Genomic DNA, 22,008 nt, shown 5'->3' on the forward strand with positions numbered 1-22,008 from the left:
AAAGAAAGTTCCCACATGTTTTTCAAATTATATTATTTCAACTAAGTCTTACAGTACCTATGTTGTAGGTAATTAAGTATGTATCATTTAAAAAAAAAAAACTTAGTTTATTCTTATACCAAGTGTAATTTTGCATATCTAGTATGGGTGTGCGAATAGTGGATTTTGGTGGTCGATTTTCGAATTGAATATGTAGTAACATTTACGAATTGAATGCAAATAGTTGCAAAGTTGAATAGATGTAATATTTTGCTTCTGTGTATTATGTTGCAGAATACAACAGAATAAACCACATTCACAGATAAAGTTTTGGGTATCAAGGCTAAATTAATTTATACAGCAACATTTTCTGTTCTTGAAACTTAATTTGAAAGAAACTGGACATAACAGTGTCAGAATGTTTTTCTTAAATATGCTATAATAATTAGCTAAACAAATCAACAAAAATTAAAAATAATGGCAAACCATTTTTTCCATTGTTTTTCATATCAAGTTATCACTGCAAACTCAGTAGTAACAAAATAGATTTTTTTACTTAAAGTAAATTGAAATAAATGAAAATATAAACTTTGGATATATATAATTACAAAATCATGCCATTTGCGTGTTGTTAGTTCAATAAAAGATTCCCCTTATTTTAATATTTTGTTCGTCACGTTTCAAATGCTTAGAACTGACTCTCCACCACTTTGCTCAGTTTCCATTTACGGTAATGAACTTCGATGAACTCCATTTTAAAAATACAAATCTCTGTTTTAAGGTTTTTAATGAACACAACAGAGGTTAGGTCTACTCAGCACTTAAGGACAATGACTACACGCATAGATAAAGATTACGTTTAAATCCACGTACAGTGGCGGATTTTCTTGGATTTTTTTTTGTAATCAACGTATCTACTACAAAAAAATCTGTAGTTATAGCATTTTTTACGTGTAGCAAGCCACGTACAAATTTTTATCATAAAGACGGCATTAAAGATGGAAAACATCTTTTTTTTCCCCCGTTCGGTTTCCAAAATACCAAATGGTTAAACAGTAAACAAGTAGTGTGAAAACGGGAAATTAATTTAATTGTAACCTCAAAAAGCAGTGATGGACAAAACTCCTTGATTAACTGTGATAATCAAAAGAAATACAGAAAAATTTATACTGACATTAAATGTTAAGAATATTTATTTTAACATTTAATAAATTATAGAAATGGTTCATTAAACAATACGGTAGGTGTTGGCATTCCTGTAAACGTCCTATTTCGTTTGGAAGTGGCGCAGTGTTTATTTACTACTGACAATCTACCGCGTGTGGATTTCATTAAGATCATTAATTTATTTCTTGGGAAAAACATGCATTGCAGTACACATTAATACAAATATATTGTAGTGGGTAACTCTCCAGTAATAAATTTAACAACGCCCAACTACAAAGAAACACTTTATTTTCACCACCTTTTCACAGGCTCCTTCCAATTCACCGTTACATGCCTCTCTCTCTCTCCCTCCAAAACCAAGTTACATATTCTTCCGCGGCCAATATTTGCAATTACTTCAAACAAACATACACTTCAAAGTAACATGAGCTTAACAACAAATGGATACAAGATTTTAAACCATACATTCATTTACTTTACCATTATGTAATAGCTTACAATAACATCTTGCAACCTATAAAGAAATATTTCTGGCAAAATATGGCGGCAGCCTACAGTGTTTTTCTCCCAAATAAAGTGAAACGTCACTTGGCCAATCACAGCTAACTAGGTCACACCACAGCACTTTTAAACACCTCTTGGCACTAGCTGGACGGCCCTTCCTTACTCCTTCTTCCCAAAACCCGGCTTAACCTTAAATTTATAAATCATCTCTGCCAGAAGTCACCAACGGAACAAGAGGAGTTATAGAAAAACATATAAGGAATGCAAAGACAAATATTTCAACACCAAACATAACACAAGAATAAATATTTTTTATATTCTCAAAACCCCCACGTTAAAGAATCAATATTGAAGGTAGGTCAGGGCCTAACCTCCTTGCAATATTGGTAGATTAGAAATGACAAAATTAGAATTTTGTGATAAACGAATCACTTAAAACAACTAGAAACTAAACACAAGTGCTTGTAAATATTTGGAATTTTTATTTTTGATATTTAACCTCCAAATGAAAATATTATATTAATGGCTATTTCAAACTATTTGTATTTATGAATATTTACACACCCCTAATATCTAGTGTTTACTTTGTTTTAAACTAGAGTTCATTAATTCAGCTGTTTTTATAGCATTGTCTGTGTAAGTTTGTATGTCATAAAGATAGTTTCTGAAATGTAAAATCTCTTTTTCAAGTAAGTCAAGTGCTACATGATTACAGTTTATCTTTTCTTTTGTTCTTAATTGTAATATTAATTTTAGTTAATAAGAATTTTACTTGTTAGCTTACGTATATTATTTGATCATTTTGATTTACGGGAAATTGGGGTGAAGTAATGAAGTGTTACCGGATGCAGGTTTTGTTTACGTTGTGAAATGAGTATGTTCCTAAGTGTGATGCCATTTTTATTGCACTTGTAAACAAATTGTAAATTTTTTGCCATTTCCAAACTGTGAAAGGCATCATTTTGGCTTTGACTGCTGGAGTATAGAGGTATGTGAAAATAGTGAATGCTATAAATAGTATAAATGCTATATAAAGCTAAAAATTTTGTTTCTTGCTGTAATATGCTAAATTTTGATGCTGTCAAAATTTAAAAAGAGACACAATTTCTATAAACTTTTACAAATATACAGGAATTAAAATTAGTTTTTTTTTTTTTTTTTTTTTTTTGTTAAATTAGCAATTGGATAAATGTTTCTGTTGCTAACACCCCATATTTAGTCAAATAGCTTGTGTTCATGATTAAGTCTGAATTAGATAGAAAGACTCATAAAGTATGTATTGGACACAGTGTCTCTGAATCCAAACTTCAGTTATTTTAAAATGTGCTCTAAAATTCAATTTTTACAACACAAAACTTCAGATTTAAGAGTGAAAAAAAAATCTAAATTTATTATGCTCTTTGCACTTATCTCTAAGGTGATGTCTCCTATAGTAATAGTTCAGCAAAAAACAATTTATAAATAAATTACTTAGTTCCAAATTATGACAAACCATTTTGTCTTTTTTTTAAATTTAGATGTGTTATTTATTAAAGGGAATTGTAAATTTGAGCTTTACTACTTACATTTGTGACCTTGATGTTAGTTTTAGTTCAAAAAAAATTGCGAATGTAGGTAGTATACATTTACAGAAAATTTTTTGAAAATGATTTTAATTTGTTGTTTTGTAATAATAAAGTGTACATAAATATTTGAAAACTGATAAAATAGATTACTTAATTTTTATTTTCTAGTTTAGATAGTAGTTTTGTTTATAGAATGATACTTTTTTATGGTCAGTGTTGTCTCTCTTGTTGTGCCTTTCTCATTGCATGTCATTTTTAAATATGTGTTAGGAGTAAAATGTTTGTACAAAAAAATTAGAAATTTAAAGATTTTTTTTTTGTTTGGTGTAGGGGAATTACTCTTTAAGAGGTTAATGCATAATCTCATTAAAAAAAAATTTTTTCTTATTATTAACCAAGGGATGAACAAATATGCATAGCAGCCATCAGCTGACTGTTTGAAAATAATTTTACACTTATGAAGAGATGTAATAAATCTGATAAAAAAAATTTTACACTTATGAAGAGATTTAATAAATCTGATAAACTTAAAGGATAATAATCCAGTGTTATATAACACCATGAATGTGATTGTAGTGGTATTATTCTTGTAGATCCTGCCAATGTTTTATATTTTATAGAGCCAAGATTTTGTGGTTTTATTCTTTATTCACTTTTTTTTTTTCATCCAAGATTTTCATGTTAATGGTTTTAGTTTTGGAAGCTAAAGTACTTCAAACTACAGAATAATCCAAACAGTTTTCAGATCAATAAAAATAAATTTACAAGAAGTTATGCATTTGAAGTACAATGTAAAAGTATCAATATATAGTCGTACCTATCAGAAAAAAGGACGGGCAAACAAAAATTTTTTGAATCTATTTGAGCTATACTTAATTGCTAGTAAATACTAAAAATACAAAAAAAAATTGGTGTATTGAGGAACAATAACATTTTTTGTGATTGGAATTTAATTTTTTATTATTTTAATGAGCAGTTATGGGTTTGTTATATTTTATTGCCCATTACTTTAAATCTTGTGTTTATTTGTTAAACAACTACGTACATGCATTCACTGTAGAGCTGTTTATTCTATTGACCTCCTCATCTTTTTTTAATTTCTAATTTTTTCATTTACTTTTCCTTATAAATCATTTCATTTTTTTCTCTTCCAATTTTGTTTGTAATCTATTAAAAGTGCATATTACTGAACATACTGTTTGTTACTGAGGTAATTGTTTCAAGGACTTCTAGGATGTGGAGGCTCTAATTAAGGGTGCACAGTAGGATATTTTAATGTCGAGTTGAGTAAAGTAGTGCAAAAACTCTAGTTTTTTTGAGTAGTTAGATTGGTTTTGGTTTTTTTGTCCTTTCCTTTTAGGCTTACGAACAGAAAATAGTGCCACATAAGTACACACTGCATATAGTATCTTGTGATTGTTTTTTTTTTTATTCACTATCATAGTGCTAACTGCATAATAGCCTACTGTCCCTACCTTCAGTATTTATGTTTAGAAAATAATTTTACAACTATATATTTTGATGTAATTTAGCTATTGGAATTTTAATTACAAAATATTTTTAAGGAACTAGTACCAACTAACTAAAAAAACTATAGTAAACTCTTTCAAATTATATTATGAAGCAAAAGAACTAAAATATGTTTTAACCAGTTGCATTGCAGTGAAGTACTTCACATTTAGAATGTTAATTTGGAAATTTATAATGAAAACAATTTTTCACACCATTACTATCATTTTATATTTTAAATATTCAAGTTTTTTATTACCCTATACAATATACGTCCAGTACAAGAATACTCCAATTGTATGTACAACAATAATATTGTGCTTGTGCTCTGTGGATGAAGTAGCAGTGCTGTAACATTTAATTTGCCCAATATATATAATTTTCTCAGAATATATCTCTTGTTTCCAGTAACTATGGTACGGTACATGCACCATTATTATGTTGAGCCAGGCGGGCGGAAAATAGACATGCATTTTGTAATATTATTTCTTTTTAGCAACACATGGTATAAATAATAGTTATGTGGAAAAAGATATTCGAAGCTCAATTTAAGAAACAGTTGTTACTGCAGTGAATTCTACAGAATTTTGAGTACGATGCATTGAAACTGTACCTATATTTTGTTTTTGTAGTATATGTTAACATAAACAAAATTATGATGATGATCGATGATGTGCAAAATGACTGCAAATTATGTCCAAACAAAAATGAAATCATAAGTACAGTATGAAATTAAATAAAATCAGCCACAATCACTAGCAAATTCAATAGCCTAGGTTACTCAGTTTTATATTAAAGATGTTTCATTAATGTTCAATGTCCCTAGACCAAACAGTGAACTACGTACTTGAATTTTTCGAGCTTAAAATTAAACTCGACTCGACTCAAAATTTCGAGTACTCTTGCACCCCTAGCTTTAATGTGCATGTTTGGCCCCGGCCATAATGTACCAACATTAAATTTCCCTGTATTTTTGAAAACATACCTCAGCTCTGCTATATTCCTAAGGCTCTCTGGAGAACCACATCATCAAGTTGCAGTTAGTATCAAGTAAACAGTAGGATGGTGACAACAGGATCAGGAATATCTCTCGTTTTAAGTCTTGGCTACGCCATTAAAGCACAACACAATTTTAAGTCACTATATTTACATTACAGTAATATTTACAATAATTTTACACGAACCCTTAACCAGAACATGCCATTTTTCCCTTGTGGCTAGAGTAGCATTCAATGTTTAACGGCACTGAAGCATGGCAGCGAATGTAAAATTAATTACATGTGAAGTTTTTTCAAACATCTGAATGCCAACAGAATAATTGTAACTAAAACAAGGAACTGAATAAATCCATTTTAGGTTTTTTTTTATTTATAGAGTGGTGCCCCTACACTTGACAATTACCAAAAAAAAAGAAGTGAGACTGGAAAGTTGGCCTCGTCTTGCATTTGTTTTATCTTCTATTTGGTACACAATACGTACTTGGATAGTTGCATATTAAATTAGTTTTGAATTGTAATTTTAATCAGTAATAATTTAGCAATATGCTGTAGAGTTTCTGTATGGTCAATACTTAGATATTTCATGTCAATTGAAATGTGTTAACTCTTACGTGAACTTGGAATCAAATGCTGTTTCTCGTATTGACCTCCAATGTCCTTTACTCCTAAGAAATGTTTGTATCTGTAAATAAATCCTCCCCTTCTCCAAAAATCTATACGATGTTCTGTTGGTGATACTGAACGTAATATTGTTATATTGTCCATAGTCAGTGTGCCATTATGTAATTTTGTTCTATCCTGGAAAAACTATTATCACTGTGTGTTTACATATCACAGAGGCACAGAGGCATCAGTTAGTTGTTTACGTACTACATGTATGCTAGTGGAACTATGTTGTGTTGTACATTTCTTTCTGATAGATCTGTTTTATAAGCAGTCTTTTTTTTTGTTTTCAACAAGACAGACCTACTTGATTTGTAAAAGAAAATCAGTGTAAAAATATTACTCAACAAATATTATTTTTCTCGCCTAAATTCTGGTGTCCAGTGTGAGGTGTTGTATATCTATGCTGTGCATATTGTCACTAATGTTGTCAAGAACTGCTGTGCCTTAGTATAATTGATGCAAGTGTTGTGTGGTGTTAGTGTGTGTGCACTTTCAAAAGTTGTATATTTCAATAGGTATATGGTTGTATTTATGTTTATGTAGTGTTTTAATGGACAATTTTCTGTAGTAAATATGCAATTTTCTATGATTGAGGGGGGTCTGGAAAAACTGTGGTTTAAATTTCTGGTACCTATTGAAAAAAAAAAATCTACAAGGATATTGACTTAACCAATATGTTCCAGAGCTCCTCATTGTATGATACATTTGCTGTTATTTATTGTTACTTCTTTTTAGTTTCCTAGCATTATCTGAACCAATATGTTCCAGAGCTCCTCATTGTATGATACATTTGCTGTTATTTATTGTTACTTCTTTTTAGTTTCCTAGCATTATCTGAACCAATATGTTCCAGAGCTCCTCATTGTATGATACATTTGCTGTTATTTATTGTTACTTCTTTTTAGTTTCCTAGCATTATCTTCAAAATAGATGTACAGTATTCAATGTGTGTGTGTGTGTTTTTTTTTTTTTTAATTCTTATAATACATATGTATTATAACATAGAAATATAGAGGGAAGAATTAAAATGACTAGATAGTTCTTAGATGTGATTACAGTTTTAGTTTACCTGTAAGAGAAAAAATAATGATTGTGATTTGTTGAGAGTTGTATTTTCTGTAATTGTAGCATAGCTCTTGCTGTGCTTAGTTGGTACAAGCATCATTCTCAAACAAGCATTTACTACCCAGTTTGCAGATGTGCGTAAAAATACAGAGCTATTTGCTCAAAAATACATTTCCTGGTGTTGAGTGTGTACCTTTTTTAAATATATTATTTTGTTTTGCAGTAATAAAGAATTTAAAAAAATTGAACATTTATTATTTAGCATGATCCATCGTTTCCTTGTTATCACAAGAACTGTAAGACTGTTCTTAATTTCAAATATCAAAATCAAAACAATAATTTATTATTTGTATTGTATTCAATTAAATCTCATTTACTTACACGTTGAAATCACAAATATTTAATTGTAGGTATTCGCAGTGTGGTAAATTTGTTGCAAATCACATGGTCTAGCTATTGATATTTTGATAGATTCATTGCTGCACAATGTAAGTGCCTACTTGCCCAGTTAAAATATTTTAATGGGCCTGATAAAACTGGCTACATTTTATTTCAACATATGCTCTGTGATTATTAGAATGGCTAAAGTTAAAATGTTGGGACTAACTGTGATCTGTAATAATTTTATTAAGTGGTAACCAAGCAAACAAGCTGTTTGTATCTGCTGCAAATACGTCCCAAATAATTTAAAGAATACTTTGTATCTAGGTTTTTTTAAATATTTATAATCATTTATATGAAATATCTATTATTGCCATTGCCAGAAACTATATACAAGTAGTCACTAAAATTTGACTTTTAGACACTCATAAAAGTGTTAAACTGAAAACATCCCTCACTTTGATATTTGTTTTTGCTCTTAACACCCTGCTCATCCTATTTCAAAATGCTAGTTTGTTGCATTGTCCGCTGTCTGTTTGCTATTTGGAACCCAGGCAGAAAGTTATAACTGTCGGGTCAGAGCCACCAAATGTCACTAAACATTGGAACGTTTCTTTCCAATGTATAATGTGACGAGGTAAAACAATCAGACTTGGCATTAGTCCCCCGATGTCTCTTCAGAGGGCGGGGTGTAGTGTGTGTTAACCCTAGCCTTTAGTCTTGGCCACAAGATGGCAAATGTAGGCCTGTCGCCAACCAGGGAGGAGACCTAGAGTGTAGCCTGGGTCATTGCATTAGGGGAAGTTCAGGAACGTGTGGAGGAAACGGGGAGTTGGGAGGGGGTCTGCTAGCTCGTGAGAATGTGTTGGGGCTGGCACCGAGATGTGCCTGGAACATCAGAATGGGGCATGTCTGTAGCTGCTAAACTAAGCTGAGCTCTGGGAGAACGCTGAGAAAAGCACTCTTGGTCACGAAGCCGGACACTGTCACGTTTGTGGCCTGAGGCGGGAAGAAAAATGATGGCTTATGCTTGGCTGGCGAAACCACACCAGGCTCTCGGTTATGGCGCTGGGAAAACGTAGCGGGACTAGTAGGAAAGATTTGGTCAGGATGAATAGGTCACTGTCGCGCGTAAGTTACACAAATTGCGGGAAGCGAATCAGGCCAAGGTTTAGAGGTTTTAGTACAGTGAATAAGCATGACATTAGTGAATTCATATATAGCTGTTAATAAATGTCTTTTAAATAAGTGATATTACATGTAGACAGTGGCGTAGCCAGGATTTGTGTATGGGGGGTGTTAAGAAGCATCCTGCTTCCCCCCCCCCCCCCCCGTATTAAAACCGGGGGTCCAGGGTTCCTCCCCCGGGAATATTTGGATTTTAAGGTGTAAAATAGTGCTATTTTAGTAGTTTTCGGTACTTAAATTTAAATATTGTAATGGTAAAATTTTTATTAATTTTAATATGAAATTTGTTTGAGTGATGAATAAGAAATTAATTAAAAATTTGATGCTGGGGGGGGGGGGGGGGGGTTGAACCCCTAAACACCCCCCCCCCCCCCTCCGGGTACGCCCCTTCATGTAGATTTTGTTGGGAAGCCTACAATGTACAAAAGTTGAGGAACATCCCGATGAAGCCCGAAGGGTTAACCTTCGGCCATCTTCGGAAGTTTGTTTTTATTTTGGGAAAACGCGTGGTATTTAGAATAGAGGTGGGTTGTTACAGCAATTTTCGGTATCTGTTCCAACCTGATACTGATACAGCACTGTACCATGTTACAAGTCTCTGATACTTCTGTATCATACGGTCCCAGGAGGCAACAAAGCTCCGCGTACGCAGACCGTGCGACCGGAAGGAGAATCTGATACATTATTTATCACGCCTGGTAATTCTCTACCTCTGATACTCTCATGACCGCCTGATACAACCAGTATCAATCAGTTCAACATTCACTGCAGTTCGTCCTGGCCGTGTATCACCATTTTGCGGGCTGTCATGCTTTGTAGTTAGTATTTTTATAGTGAAATAAGGAATGGATAAGTGCACGAAAAAGACTTCATTTGTGTGGAATTTTTTCACGGAAAATAATGAGTTTGCTAATTGTAATTTGTGTAAACATAAACTGAGTTATAAATCATCGACTAATCTGAAGAAACATTTGAAACGTAAACATTGATATAGTATGCTCACTAATGTACCTATCTGTTTTTTTATTTTTTATTTTTGATAAAATCGTGAATTTTTAATGTATAAAAACACTAGTTACTAATTGTTTTCGAAAAAAGAAAGTCCATATGTTGATTACATCTGTTATTAGTGTCAACTGAGAATTTATTTGCATTTTCATAGCTGTTAGGTGCACAAATATAAATATTATATCTTGTATTAATGTACTTTTTAATATTAAAATTTCATTAGTTTTATTATTGAACGAGACGGTGCACGCACTGCGCACTGAGCGTACTTTGAAGTAGGACAATAAACAAAACGACTTGTAACCAGGGCTGCCACTCTGATATTCATGAAAAACCTAGATAACCTACAAAAAAACCCAGACACATGGGTAAAAAACCCAGATGCGTCTAAAATGCTATCGTTGAAAATGTTTGCGTACTAATTCAAAAATATAAACATAACTGGTTTTAATATAAAACAATTAATTACCTTACAAGACTGAAAACGGTTAAATACAACCAATACAAGAAAATTACACTGCAGCAAAATGGCTGTATAAGTAATTCTTGGACCAGCACATATAAAAAAACCTACAAATATATACATGACAAAACAAACACCATCACTGCATTCTTTAAACCGGTAATTGTTTTTATAAAACTGCATCATGTACGTTAGTCTTTATTCAGAGTCTGATTCTACAAGATTGGTTTGAAGGTTAATTGTTGCATTGGTTTTGTGTTCTGCAAGCCTCTTTGAAGAATGTGTCTAATTTAATATTCGACTTTGCTTCTTGAAAACTAGTTTTGTGTTTATATGTATTTTTGTGTGTGAAACACATAGACTTGTTTGCATTTATCAAACAGATATTGCAACAGATACAGTAGCTACTACCTTTATTATTGTTTTAGGTATAAAAATAATTAAAATGATAAAAAATCTAGAATTGTTGGAATTCATTATTTAAAAACCCAGAAACCCAAACACCATTGGAAAAACCCAGATCTGGGTGGAAAAACCCATGAGTGGTAGCCCTGCTTGTAACAATATCGCTTTGCGCCTCTCCTTTAACGCCTTCCCCTGCGCTTCCTCCCCTACATTCTTTCCCTTCTTTATCCCTTATTCGTCGTTCCTGCTCCCTCCCCTTTAACAAGCTCCGCCCAAGTGACCGTCATCTGCGATCGGGTACTGCGCTCATTGGCCGTGGTGTTGTTCCAGGTGAATTCTGAACTGATACTAAAGTCTCTGATACTTTTCAAGTGTACTCGTTTGTCGTTCCTGATACAGGCGCGTATCAGTGACAAAATATCATGTTGATACTTTTCGACCCACCTCTAATTTAGAAATAGATTGTAAACATGGCATATAAGAACAGTAAGATAGAGAATTAATTTAAGGAATGTATAGAAAATAAAATGGAAAACATCGTCGGGTATGTGGAGATGGAAGTTGTCTGTGAAACATTCACGAATGGATTGTAACAGTTAGGTTATTCATACTAGGTGCCTCAGCAGGTGAAGATGAATTTGTTATCTCTAGTCTGTCCGTGCATAACGTCAGAGTGATAGACTTAACGTGAAACGACGGTTCGACAACAGACTCGGCCATTGGTTGGACAAGCGTGTGTATGATACGTCAATAAAGTGCCATAGTTTTTACTCAGTCTGTTTCCTTTTCATTGCTGGTGAGAACGGGACGAGAGTGGAGTGAGCTTGAGGAGTGAGTATTAAAGAGGAAGGGAGGGACAGACTTAAGGAGGAGGCTCAGGGAGTTGAGAGGAGTTATCCTTGCCACCGGGTGGAAGCCCAATTGCAAGAGTACAAATTAATTAATTCATAATTCATACAAGGCGTCCTGGGTGGCCTGAACAGCCCAGGTAAGTTAAATTAACGACGCACTCCTGCCTGCAGCCACGTGGTAGAACCTGCCCTGAGACCATATTTTCGACCTAACTAAGAATGTACAGTCGTAAATACTTCAACGCTGCTGTGTTGATGACTTCATAATGAAATGTGTGAATAGATAAAAGATAAATGTATATTTATATAAGATACCAAAATTATCGAGATTATCAAAGAATACAAATTTTTAACGTGTGAAATATGTTGACCATTGGGTGTGTATTATGTTGCTGTAAATAATATCTTTTTTTATTCAGTTTCTCTTTAACACTTGGTCTCCAGAGTGCCCTTTATTTGAGCAATTCACTACATCCTCAGTACCTACTTGTAAATTGCTTCTGTTTGTTGCAAGCATGTGAAGAAATTACAATATTAGCTTATACGTTAAATTCCTTGGACGCGCCATGGAAATGAAGAATTATTTTCCGTTTGTTGCAGGCATGAGAAAAAATTAGAACATCTGCTTATACATGCGATTCCTTGGACACCACATGAAAATTAGGAGATATTTTTATCAATCCTCATAACTGTGCCTTTTTTACTGGATTTAGAATGTTATTTAATTGCCACTTAAGGATAGTAACTTAGAAAGTTGAAATAAAACTGGTTCTAGGTATTATTTAAAAATCAAAGAGTATGTTTTTACAACCTTATATTTCAATGAAAAAAACTTATGAAATTTGGATGGAGAGAAAAAAAGTATAAAGATTTTTTGCCACATATTCATAATAAATGATTGTACAGTGAGGACGGTAGGGGAATGGAATAGGCTGGAGGAGGAGTGTGTGATGGTTGGGAGTGTGGACCAGTTCAGAAGAAGAGTGCGGGGAAAGTAGAGTGAATGCTTGCCACCGGGTACTTCTGTGCCCACTTGCAGCAATAATAATAATAATAATAATAATAATAATAACAATTACATGATAGGTATATTTACAAACACATTGATAGTTATTGGTAGGTAAGTTACAAGAAAGAAAGTGTAATATTTGAATCATAAAAAAAGATTTAGGCTTAACCAGTGGCGTAGCCAGGATTTGTGTATGGGAGGTGTTAAGAAGCATGGCCCCCCTGTATTAAAATGGGTGTCTGGGGGTCCTCCCCTGGAAAAATTGGGATTTTAAGGTGTAAAATAGTGCTATTTTAGCAGTTTTCAGTTCTTAAATTTTAAATATTTTAATGGTAAAAATTTTATTAATTTTAATATGAAATTTGTTTCAGTGATGAATAAGAAATTAATTAAAGATTTGGTGCTAGGGGGGGTGGGGGTTGAACCCCTAAACCCCCCCACCTCCTGGCTACGCCCCTGGGCTTAACATATTCAATATGTCATTATTCTATTCATGCATAGTACATAAAAAAATTTCTATATGAACTGCACATATATATTTTAATGTAACATGTCAACTTTTATGAGGTACCGGTATAGGCTGAAAGAAATGGACATGGATAGGGTTCTTTTTGGGCAGGGCTGTTATGAATAAAAAAAATACAACAAAACTTTAAAAATTACTCAATATTTATGTTTATTTCCATTAATATATTTGTGATGAAACTGTGGGCTCTAACTTTCACATAAATAAATGTATTATTTCTGTACTGAGCATTACCAAAACAGAGATTACAGAGTAATATTTCCTCTTTACATTCTACGACCAGATGACACTCTGCAAGTCAACATACACTAAAGCACACAATTGTGTTGAACCTCAGTATCCATCTATGTGAAAAATTACTTTTATGGTGAGAAACAGAATCTTGTAATTTGTGCAAAAAAAAATTAAATAAAATAATTATTTGTTATTTTGACCAACAGAATTTGTGTCATCACAAGTTATATAACTTCAGTGTGCCTAGATGTTAAACATAGTTAGTTGAAGTATAGTACGTTCTGGTATCTCTGAAATAAACTGTTAGATGCAATAACATGCATGCATGTATCCAATTCTTTCCCAGCAACCCAAATATCAGCTGATACATTAAAATTTTCTGCTTTAAATGCTATATGGCTAGTAACTCCTATTCTCTTTAAATGTACTTGATTCCTGTAAATGTAATCTGGTAATATTCTATTAGTTATTCCTCGAACAAAACTTAAGCAGGAAAATGCTCAGAATAATGACAGTAAGTACCTACATATACCTACTCAATAACAAACAAAACAGTTCCTGCGTAACATACATGAATCAGCCATTAAACATTAGAATATGTACACACACAAATACAATTCAAAGTTATTAGTTTTAACTTTAAAATTGGGCTAAAATAACTTTCTTCAATTTAAACAATTCTGTACCCCATAGGGAAAGGGTGCTATGTCCATTTATCTAAGTTTACAGGAGAACATTTAAAAGTTTTTTATTATGACCAGTAAATACATAAAAATTAATTAAAAATGCTAACCAAATTATTATATCACAATTTTATAAGTATGTACATACATTTTTCATTGAGTTAGGAATTGATAGGCCTACAAACATTATAAATCCCATATTGATTATATAGAAAGTTTAAAATGTTACAATTAAGATATAGACGGGGCACGCTGGGGCAATGCACCCACGACCAACAACGGCCAAGGTTTCCAAGCTATCCTGGCGCCCTCCGGACATCATCATCATTACAACACCCGTACAACCCGTCAGGTATTCCCCGGGCCTTCCACAGAGGACCAGGTGACAGCAGGTGTAAATGCATGTAGCTGATTTTGTATTTGCCACCACAGGAAAATGAAACATTAAGGTAACATGCAATAGATACAAAGAGAAATATCATTGTATTAAATTAATTAATTAAATGCACCCGTGGCAGTCTACAAGCAGAACACTCTCGCACTGCTTATTTCACAATCCCCTCCTAGTATGAACCCCACTGTCGCATATCGAGCGGGGAAAAAAAATTAGATGTTTTAAAATCAACTTCCAGAAATAAATATAACAGCAATAAATGGGAAGAAATGGATTGATTGATTGAGTGCTGTGATTTAATGTAATATTAACCAATGTCTTGCAGTCAACAGTTTTTAAGGGCCTTCAAACTAATTTTTAAGTCGACAATAATTTGTCAATATGACAGCAAATGTAATAAATTAAGTAAGACTGGATTAAGATACAAACATAAAGAAAGTACCGGCAATGTAACAGTTGTTGCCAGGAGATAAAGAAGGCACCAACAATGCAATGCCATTAGGTACATTAAAGTTTGTTGGGAATAACTGGTCAAAAATCAATAAAAAAATGAAAAAAATTCTCGGCTCTAGACCTCGCCGTCGTTGTTATCGTGCGCAATATTTACAATCTATTTAACATTCCCGCGCGTTTTTCAAAAGAAAACCAACTTCCGAAGATGCCCGATCGGGCTTCATCGTTCATCGGGATGTTCCTCAACTTTTGTACATTACATTGTAGGCTTCCCAGATTTTGTTGGTTGGTGGAAAAGTAGAAACATACTCTTGCAGGGTGTCCACAAGGAAAAAAATATTTCATACCAACTTAGGTGAGAAAAAAGTAGTAGATTTGAAATAAAAAGTACTAAATTATAATTTGTTATGGTTTTAACAATTTAGGAGGTTATTATGAAATTGCTCGAACTTAACTATCACACCATACACACACATACATTCAACATTCAATAGTTTTTAAAAATAATTATGCTTAATAATAAAACATATTGGAGTTACTGTAATATTATTATATTAAAGGAAAAAGTACTAGGTCTGAGCGTATATGTACTAGACCACTAAAAAACTTATAAAAGTACCAGATCTAGTACGAAAGTACTAACTGTGGACACACTGTAACTCTTGGAGCAGTAATAAATGATTGGAAGTCGATAGTCGCGTGGGTGGCTGTCGACACATCAGCGACGCCGGCCGTTCGACACACTACACTTTCTGTGTCGTAATGCACGCACTGGTGTGTGCAATGCACACGGTACTGATGAGGAGTCGATGAATTTAAACAGTCTGTCCGACCAGAGGGAGCATTGGCGATCGGCGTCATACTATTAATGGTTATTTTAATTTCAAACACTCGAGGTGTTGATTTTAGTTAAACAGTATGTTTGTTTGACTCGAGGTCTATTTTTGACCTGTCAACTCTTGGGACACCCTTTTCCGGAAGCAGTTGGGCGGATGGTCGTTTTACTCGCGGGGGCAAGTTGCTCTCAGGTCACTCAGGTCATGCTCTCGATGCTCCTCCTCTCGAGGAAGAGTTGCGAGGGCAAGTCGTCTGCTGGTTGTTTTGGCGCGACTTTGACGATGCAGTCAATATGTTATCAAGCTACATTTGGTGATGACGGTAATATTTTAATAGATGACGAAGGTTTTGTATTGTTCAAACCAACAGGTAAGTGTCGTTTAAAATTCTTAGTTTATTAGTTTGTGATAATTTTTCTGTGACAGTAAACGAACTTCAAATCACCCGATTTTCTCTCTCATAATTTGTAGTCCAATATATTGTAAATCAATAGCAGCTTCATCTTCAGATGAATCTTCATTTCCAAACAAATTTCTCACGATGTCTGCTATATTTTCCGCCATAATTGTTTTACAACAAATTTAAAAGTTACCGACTCTTTTTGCCCTCAGGTCAACTTGCTCCCAACTCTTCCAACTCCCGAGGAGCACGAGAGACCTCGAGTCAAACAAACCTATTGAGTCACCCCTCCTTCGTATAACCATTGGACAAAAAAAAAGTTTTAATTTCTCATATTGTGTATTGATGTTATCTTTGACTAAACAAAATTATTTTATAAAGAAACATGAGTAAAAGCATGATAGAGAAATGAATATGATTTTTTGTTTTTAATTCGTGAAGCTTGTTTAAACTCAAGTATTTTATTGTATCATGACCGTTGGCTTGCCGTTGATATGATGAGATGACATAAACATGGCACTTCACAGTGAATATGCACCTGATTCAGGAGTTAGAGTGAAAGTAAACAATTTTGTTACAATCTGTAGTGTATAATTTCCATACTAGTTTAGAATATTTTTATTACTTACTCTGCAATGTAACTATACTTTTAATAATACCGAGACGATAGCTAATTTAAATTTGTTGCTTGTTTTCCTGAAATGTATCAGAATTTAAAAAAAATTCTAAATAATTGTTTACTTACTTTTTACTTATCATTTTATATAAAAAAATATATATTTTTTAAGTAGATTTCTGTTTAAGTGGTTAGGTAAGGTAAGCTACACTTAAAATACTGGGTAATTGTGAAGGAGAAACACTGAAGGAAAAAAAAAATCCAAAATGCTTTGGATTGATTGATACTCTTGCGATTGGCGTTCCGCCTGGTGGCACCCAATTTCTGAAACCTCTTCCTCAAGTCCTTTCCTCTTCTCATATCCCATTCCACTCCCTCCCTCTCTCTCCAGAACTTCCTGATATGGTTTACAGTCATGCTCGTAAGAGGGTGTTGTGATTCTTAAAATAGTTTATTATTTTTAATGAGTTGTTAAATTTGGTTAAATATTAAAAATACTTTTTTTTTGTGAATAGTTGGTTCGGTTAGGTTAGCCAAATTAAAAATACTTGATAGTGTGAACGGTTACCTAGTTTGTTAGGTAAACAATTTTTTAAATATTTAAATGTATAATGGACAATGGGTTAGGTTAGATTAAGTAATTTAAAATGACCTCTAAATATTTTGAATTATTGGTTAAGAATTACCTGTAAAATGTTTTAGCTAATTTAACCTAACTATGGTTTTTACTTTTTTGTAGTTTTTTTGATGTAGCTAACTAAATGTTCACACAATTTAACCTGATCAACCCATTACACAATTCAGTAAAAGTTTATTATCATGTATACTAGTCTATTACTTGGTTGTGATGGCATGTACCTGATACATTGATCCTGTGGTATATAACCTTACTGTTTTAATTCAGTATGTCACAATACCCTGGACATAACATAATTTGATAAACAACAAATTATATTCATAAAATGGAAAAATTAAAAAAATTCCAAAAGATTTGACATACTTTGTTTTTAATGAGGTATAATCATGACACACAGACTGTGCTACATACAGTGTTTTAACTCTCAGCTAGTCTCGAAGTCTTTTCGCGAATAATACATGTTCCGAGCAATCACCCAAAATTATGTGACTTTGCTATCGCACCAATGAGCATTCTTAAAATGTTTGATCATATATAACCAAATTGTGTCCATCCTGGAGTAAACTGAATCAGGTAAAATTGTTAAGGTAATTTTAAGCTTTCCATGTTACAAAATTATATTTTTATTAATATTTATCTCTAGTTTTAAGATAATTTTATAGTTTGGCCTAACGATAATGAATACTGATAAAATTTTGTAGTGTGTATTTCACTTTAAACATCATACATCAAGTCATGCACTCCCATTGCACAAATCTTTCAAAGATAATATGAAGTTTCTCTGTGGTTCCCAGGGAGTGTGCATCGTGAAGCCGATAGTGTACGGCAACGTGGCACGGCAGTTCGGCAAGAAGCGCGAGGAGGACGGCCACACGCACCAGTGGACCGTGTACGTGAAGCCGTACCTCAACGAGGACATGTCGTCCTACGTCAAGAAGGTCCACTTCAAGCTGCACGAGAGCTACACCGAGCCAAACAGGATCGTGACGAAGCCCCCCTACGAAGTGACCGAGACGGGCTGGGGGGAGTTCGAGATAGTTATCAAAATATATTTCCACGATGCGAGCGAGAGACCTACAGTGAGGGTGAGGCACGTTCTGTCCTTATTGCTAACATTTAAATGTGGCTACCTACAAGTTCCGGGCACTAGGTCTCCATGACGCCTAACTTTATCCTTGCTAGAGACTAACTTCTGCCAGGATAACAAGATTATATGAAAATGACTGGGTCAAAGAACCTGGGATGCTTTTAATTATCAATAAGTTAACTCTAATTACTGATATTGTACCAAGTTGTTACATAGGTACAGTTTAATACTTAAAGGTTTAAATTAAATCCAAAAGTAGAACTGCTCACAAAAGTATGATATATTTTTACTTGCTAGTTGTAAGGTGCTCATTGAAAAATAATGAATACAACAAACAATTTAATTTAATATCCACAAAATATTTATTAAAAATTAAATATCACTACTTTATCACTGAAAATTGCTGAAACTATCTGCCTCGTCAAAATATGATGGTTTGCCCCCATGCATATTATCTTTGCGCCACGACTCGGCAGCAGTGCTAGGAGGAGCAGGTTAGCAAAGAGCAGTGAAAATGTTACACCGTAAGCACATGAAAACAGAATTCATACAGCATTACGGAGTCACTAAGTGAGTCAGTGATGAGCGTACTTATGTATATTATTTTGGCTGGTTCCTAGATTTTGTGCCTGACTCGTAAACTTTCAGAGATCTTGTAGAGGCTTGCTGTATTGTATTCTGTGGCATATAAGTAGCACTTTGGTTTGACAATCAAATTATATTTCAAAGTATTGGAGAACAACTGTTTGACTTAATGCATTCTACTTTGAACGCTGCATACACTAGCCATATTATATGTCTATCTGTTGTCCTTAAGAAGGCTTGTACAAGTTGGTTTTGAAATGTACGTGCATTCATGCATTGTATTGGCTTGGTTATTAACATTCATTTAAATACATAGTACATACTGTAGAGAAATTGTTTAGCCAAACAATGTTGTAAAAATATATAATAATTCAAAATTAATAACACTTTAAAAAAGGTTTTAGACATAAAATACTTCAGTTGTAATAAAATTTAAGAATTAAGATATAGTAAGGGAAAAAGCCAAAATAACGTTAAACCAAAAATTTACCAGTGAAAGTAATCATTTAAAGAATGCACTGCAGTTTTTAGCAAATAATCTTTAAAAAGAATTTTAAATGAACTAAGAGTTGGTTTAGAGATAGGTAGCAATTTTATTAGACTAGTGGTTCAAAAATTTCAATTCCATGAATTGCAGGTATTTTTTTATTTTTGGGGGAGGTTCAAATGTAGTTAAAAACATTTAATCAATCAGCAATTTGACAAAACTTACAAAAATTTTATCCTTTATCATGGTAAATCCATTGAATATAATTTATTTAGCAAGAATTTGTATCAAAATGTATTAACTGAATGGATTGTAAAAATTGTTATGCCTGGCCCCCATAATCGTGTTTATCAACACTTTAAGGATGTCTGCCAGTTAGAAGATATTTCAGTACATGACTGTTACTGATTTTGAGGAGTTTAATTGCAAGATGGAGAGAGCTTAAGCTGTTCATGGCGTGCAGGAGCGACTGTCAGCTGTCACCAGCCCGGCTGCTGTTTTTCCAGGCGACCCTGTACCACGTCCTGAAGCTCTTCCAGCCGGGAGTGGACCCGCTGGAGGCGTGCGGTCCCATCGTGTCGGAGTCGTACGACGAGATCATTTTCCAGGACCCGACCGCGCTGATGCAGCACCTGCTCACCAACACCAGGCAGTTGACGCACGGCGCGTGGAAACACGACACGGACTGTGAGTCGCTCGTTCGTCGGCTTGCATTGCTCTGGCAACAGGCTGGATTCCAAGCGGTTGTATGTATCTTTGTGGCCTCAGCTGGTGTGTGTATCAGGGGTGCGGGGCAAATCGACAAGGGTAACCAATATCCCGTGCACATTAAGTAAGCACAGTAAGAAAGTAAGATTGGTAATTAGAATTGTAATTGAACCTGGAATCTAGGGAAATTGTGGAATCTGGATCGTAATAGAAGAGATAGGGAATCGATCCATCCCTAATTAGAACATGTCATATTTTACCAATTCCTGTCGGGAACAGGAGTACAATTTTCATTACATGTACTACCCTTTTTCCGTGATAGGCTAGAAATGCTTCCCAAAATTTATTTGTGGTAACTAAGGTGTCCACATTCAGGGAAGTCAGTTGGAATTGGTCAGAGGATGTCAGGAAATTTACTTGAAATCCTGGAAAAGTCATGGGAATTCCCAAGCGATAGTAATAGAAGAGAAAATGTCATTCTCCGGTCTGCCATCACTCCACACCATAAAATGGCGTGTCCAAGGATCGTGTTTGAATAAAGAAAGTGGTGAAAGAAATATGCCAGCTATGGGGATGGTGGAGGTTAGGCTCTTAGGCTCTCTTTAAGAAAATTGCAAAATAGGTTTATTCATTAAAAAATAAGTCGGGGAAATTTTATTACAGGTTTGTGTGAAAACCCTAGTAATGTATGTTGAATTCCTCAACTTTCTTCAAATAAAATAAGAATAATTGAACTCTGTTAGTGTATAATTTAGTGGTAAATATTACTTGCAGTTGAAGCAAAGAAGGTAAAGACTCTGGAAGGCATCCTGGACGCGAAGAAGAAGATCCGTGAGAAGATCCAGGAAGTGAAGGAGAGACTGAAGCTGGCGAAGGAAGCCATCAACACGTACAAGACGGAGCTGTCGCAGAGCGGCTCCGAGAGCTCCCAGATCCGCGGCTCCGTGTGACGACCGCACCGGAGCAGTGTTGGGGCCCAACCAGTAGTTGGCGTTTGTGTTGTGACAGCAGACTGAGAATAGAGGCTGATCCAGTTGTGGTTTGCTACCTATGGATCATGTGCAGTATCGAAAACTGTATTTAGAGGAACTCTATGAGATGCATTAATTTTTTTTTTTATTTAAGCCATAATAAATCCTCAATAAAAGTTAAATTTTTTATTATAATTAAGTACAGGATGATGATGATATTATTGATGATTAAATAGTTGACCGGAATAGATCATACTTGTAAAAACACAACATTTTTTTCTAGACCATACCATGATTCATAAAAAAGAAATTGGCTAGTTTGAAGTAAAATCTTTTAATTACTTTATAAGCAGTCCGAAGTATGCAAACCTAAAATACAGGTATTCACGCAAAAATATTCCTAGCATGCCTTGGCCAGTTAATTTATTGAAAACTCTGGAGACATGGCCGTTTTCTCCACATCAGCTTTATGGAGTTAGTTTTACAAACACTCCCAATATTATTTCATGAACATTTTATTATGTGTTTGATTATAAAATTAGAGTATAAGTTTGTGTTTATTGCTGACACTTTCATTATATTGCATTAGGAATGTACGACAAATAATAATTTAATCACTTAAATCTTTATTTC

General features: G+C 34.0%; 1 protein-coding gene across 1 annotated transcript; it reads left to right on the plus strand.

Annotated features, from left to right (window-relative positions):
* The first annotated feature begins 16,587 nt into the window (after positions 1-16,587).
* On the plus strand, positions 16,588-21,551 carry LOC134536831 (YEATS domain-containing protein 4). Its single transcript, XM_063376824.1, has 4 exons — positions 16,588-16,845; positions 18,332-18,622; positions 20,203-20,383; positions 21,179-21,551. The coding sequence occupies exons 1-4, from the start codon at positions 16,798-16,800 to the stop codon at positions 21,352-21,354; spliced, it is 696 nt and encodes a 231-aa protein (XP_063232894.1). The 5' UTR covers positions 16,588-16,797; the 3' UTR covers positions 21,355-21,551.
* The last annotated feature ends 457 nt before the right edge of the window (positions 21,552-22,008 follow it).

This window comes from Bacillus rossius, chromosome 11 (assembly GCF_032445375.1).
Source record: "Bacillus rossius redtenbacheri isolate Brsri chromosome 11, Brsri_v3, whole genome shotgun sequence".
Classification (NCBI taxonomy): Eukaryota; Metazoa; Arthropoda; class Insecta; order Phasmatodea; family Bacillidae; genus Bacillus; species Bacillus rossius.

Excerpts from the sequence above, each read along its gene's own strand:
- LOC134536831 (XM_063376824.1), top strand. The coding sequence starts at position 16,798 with ATGGCACTTCACAGTGAATATGCACCTGATTCAGGAGTTAGAGTGAAA. Across the intron at positions 16,846-18,331 it reads ATTCAGGAGTTAGAGTGAAA|GGAGTGTGCATCGTGAAGCC; the intron begins GTAAACAATTTT and ends TGTGGTTCCCAG. Across the intron at positions 18,623-20,202 it reads GCGAGAGACCTACAGTGAGG|GCGACCCTGTACCACGTCCT; the intron begins GTGAGGCACGTT and ends CTGTTTTTCCAG.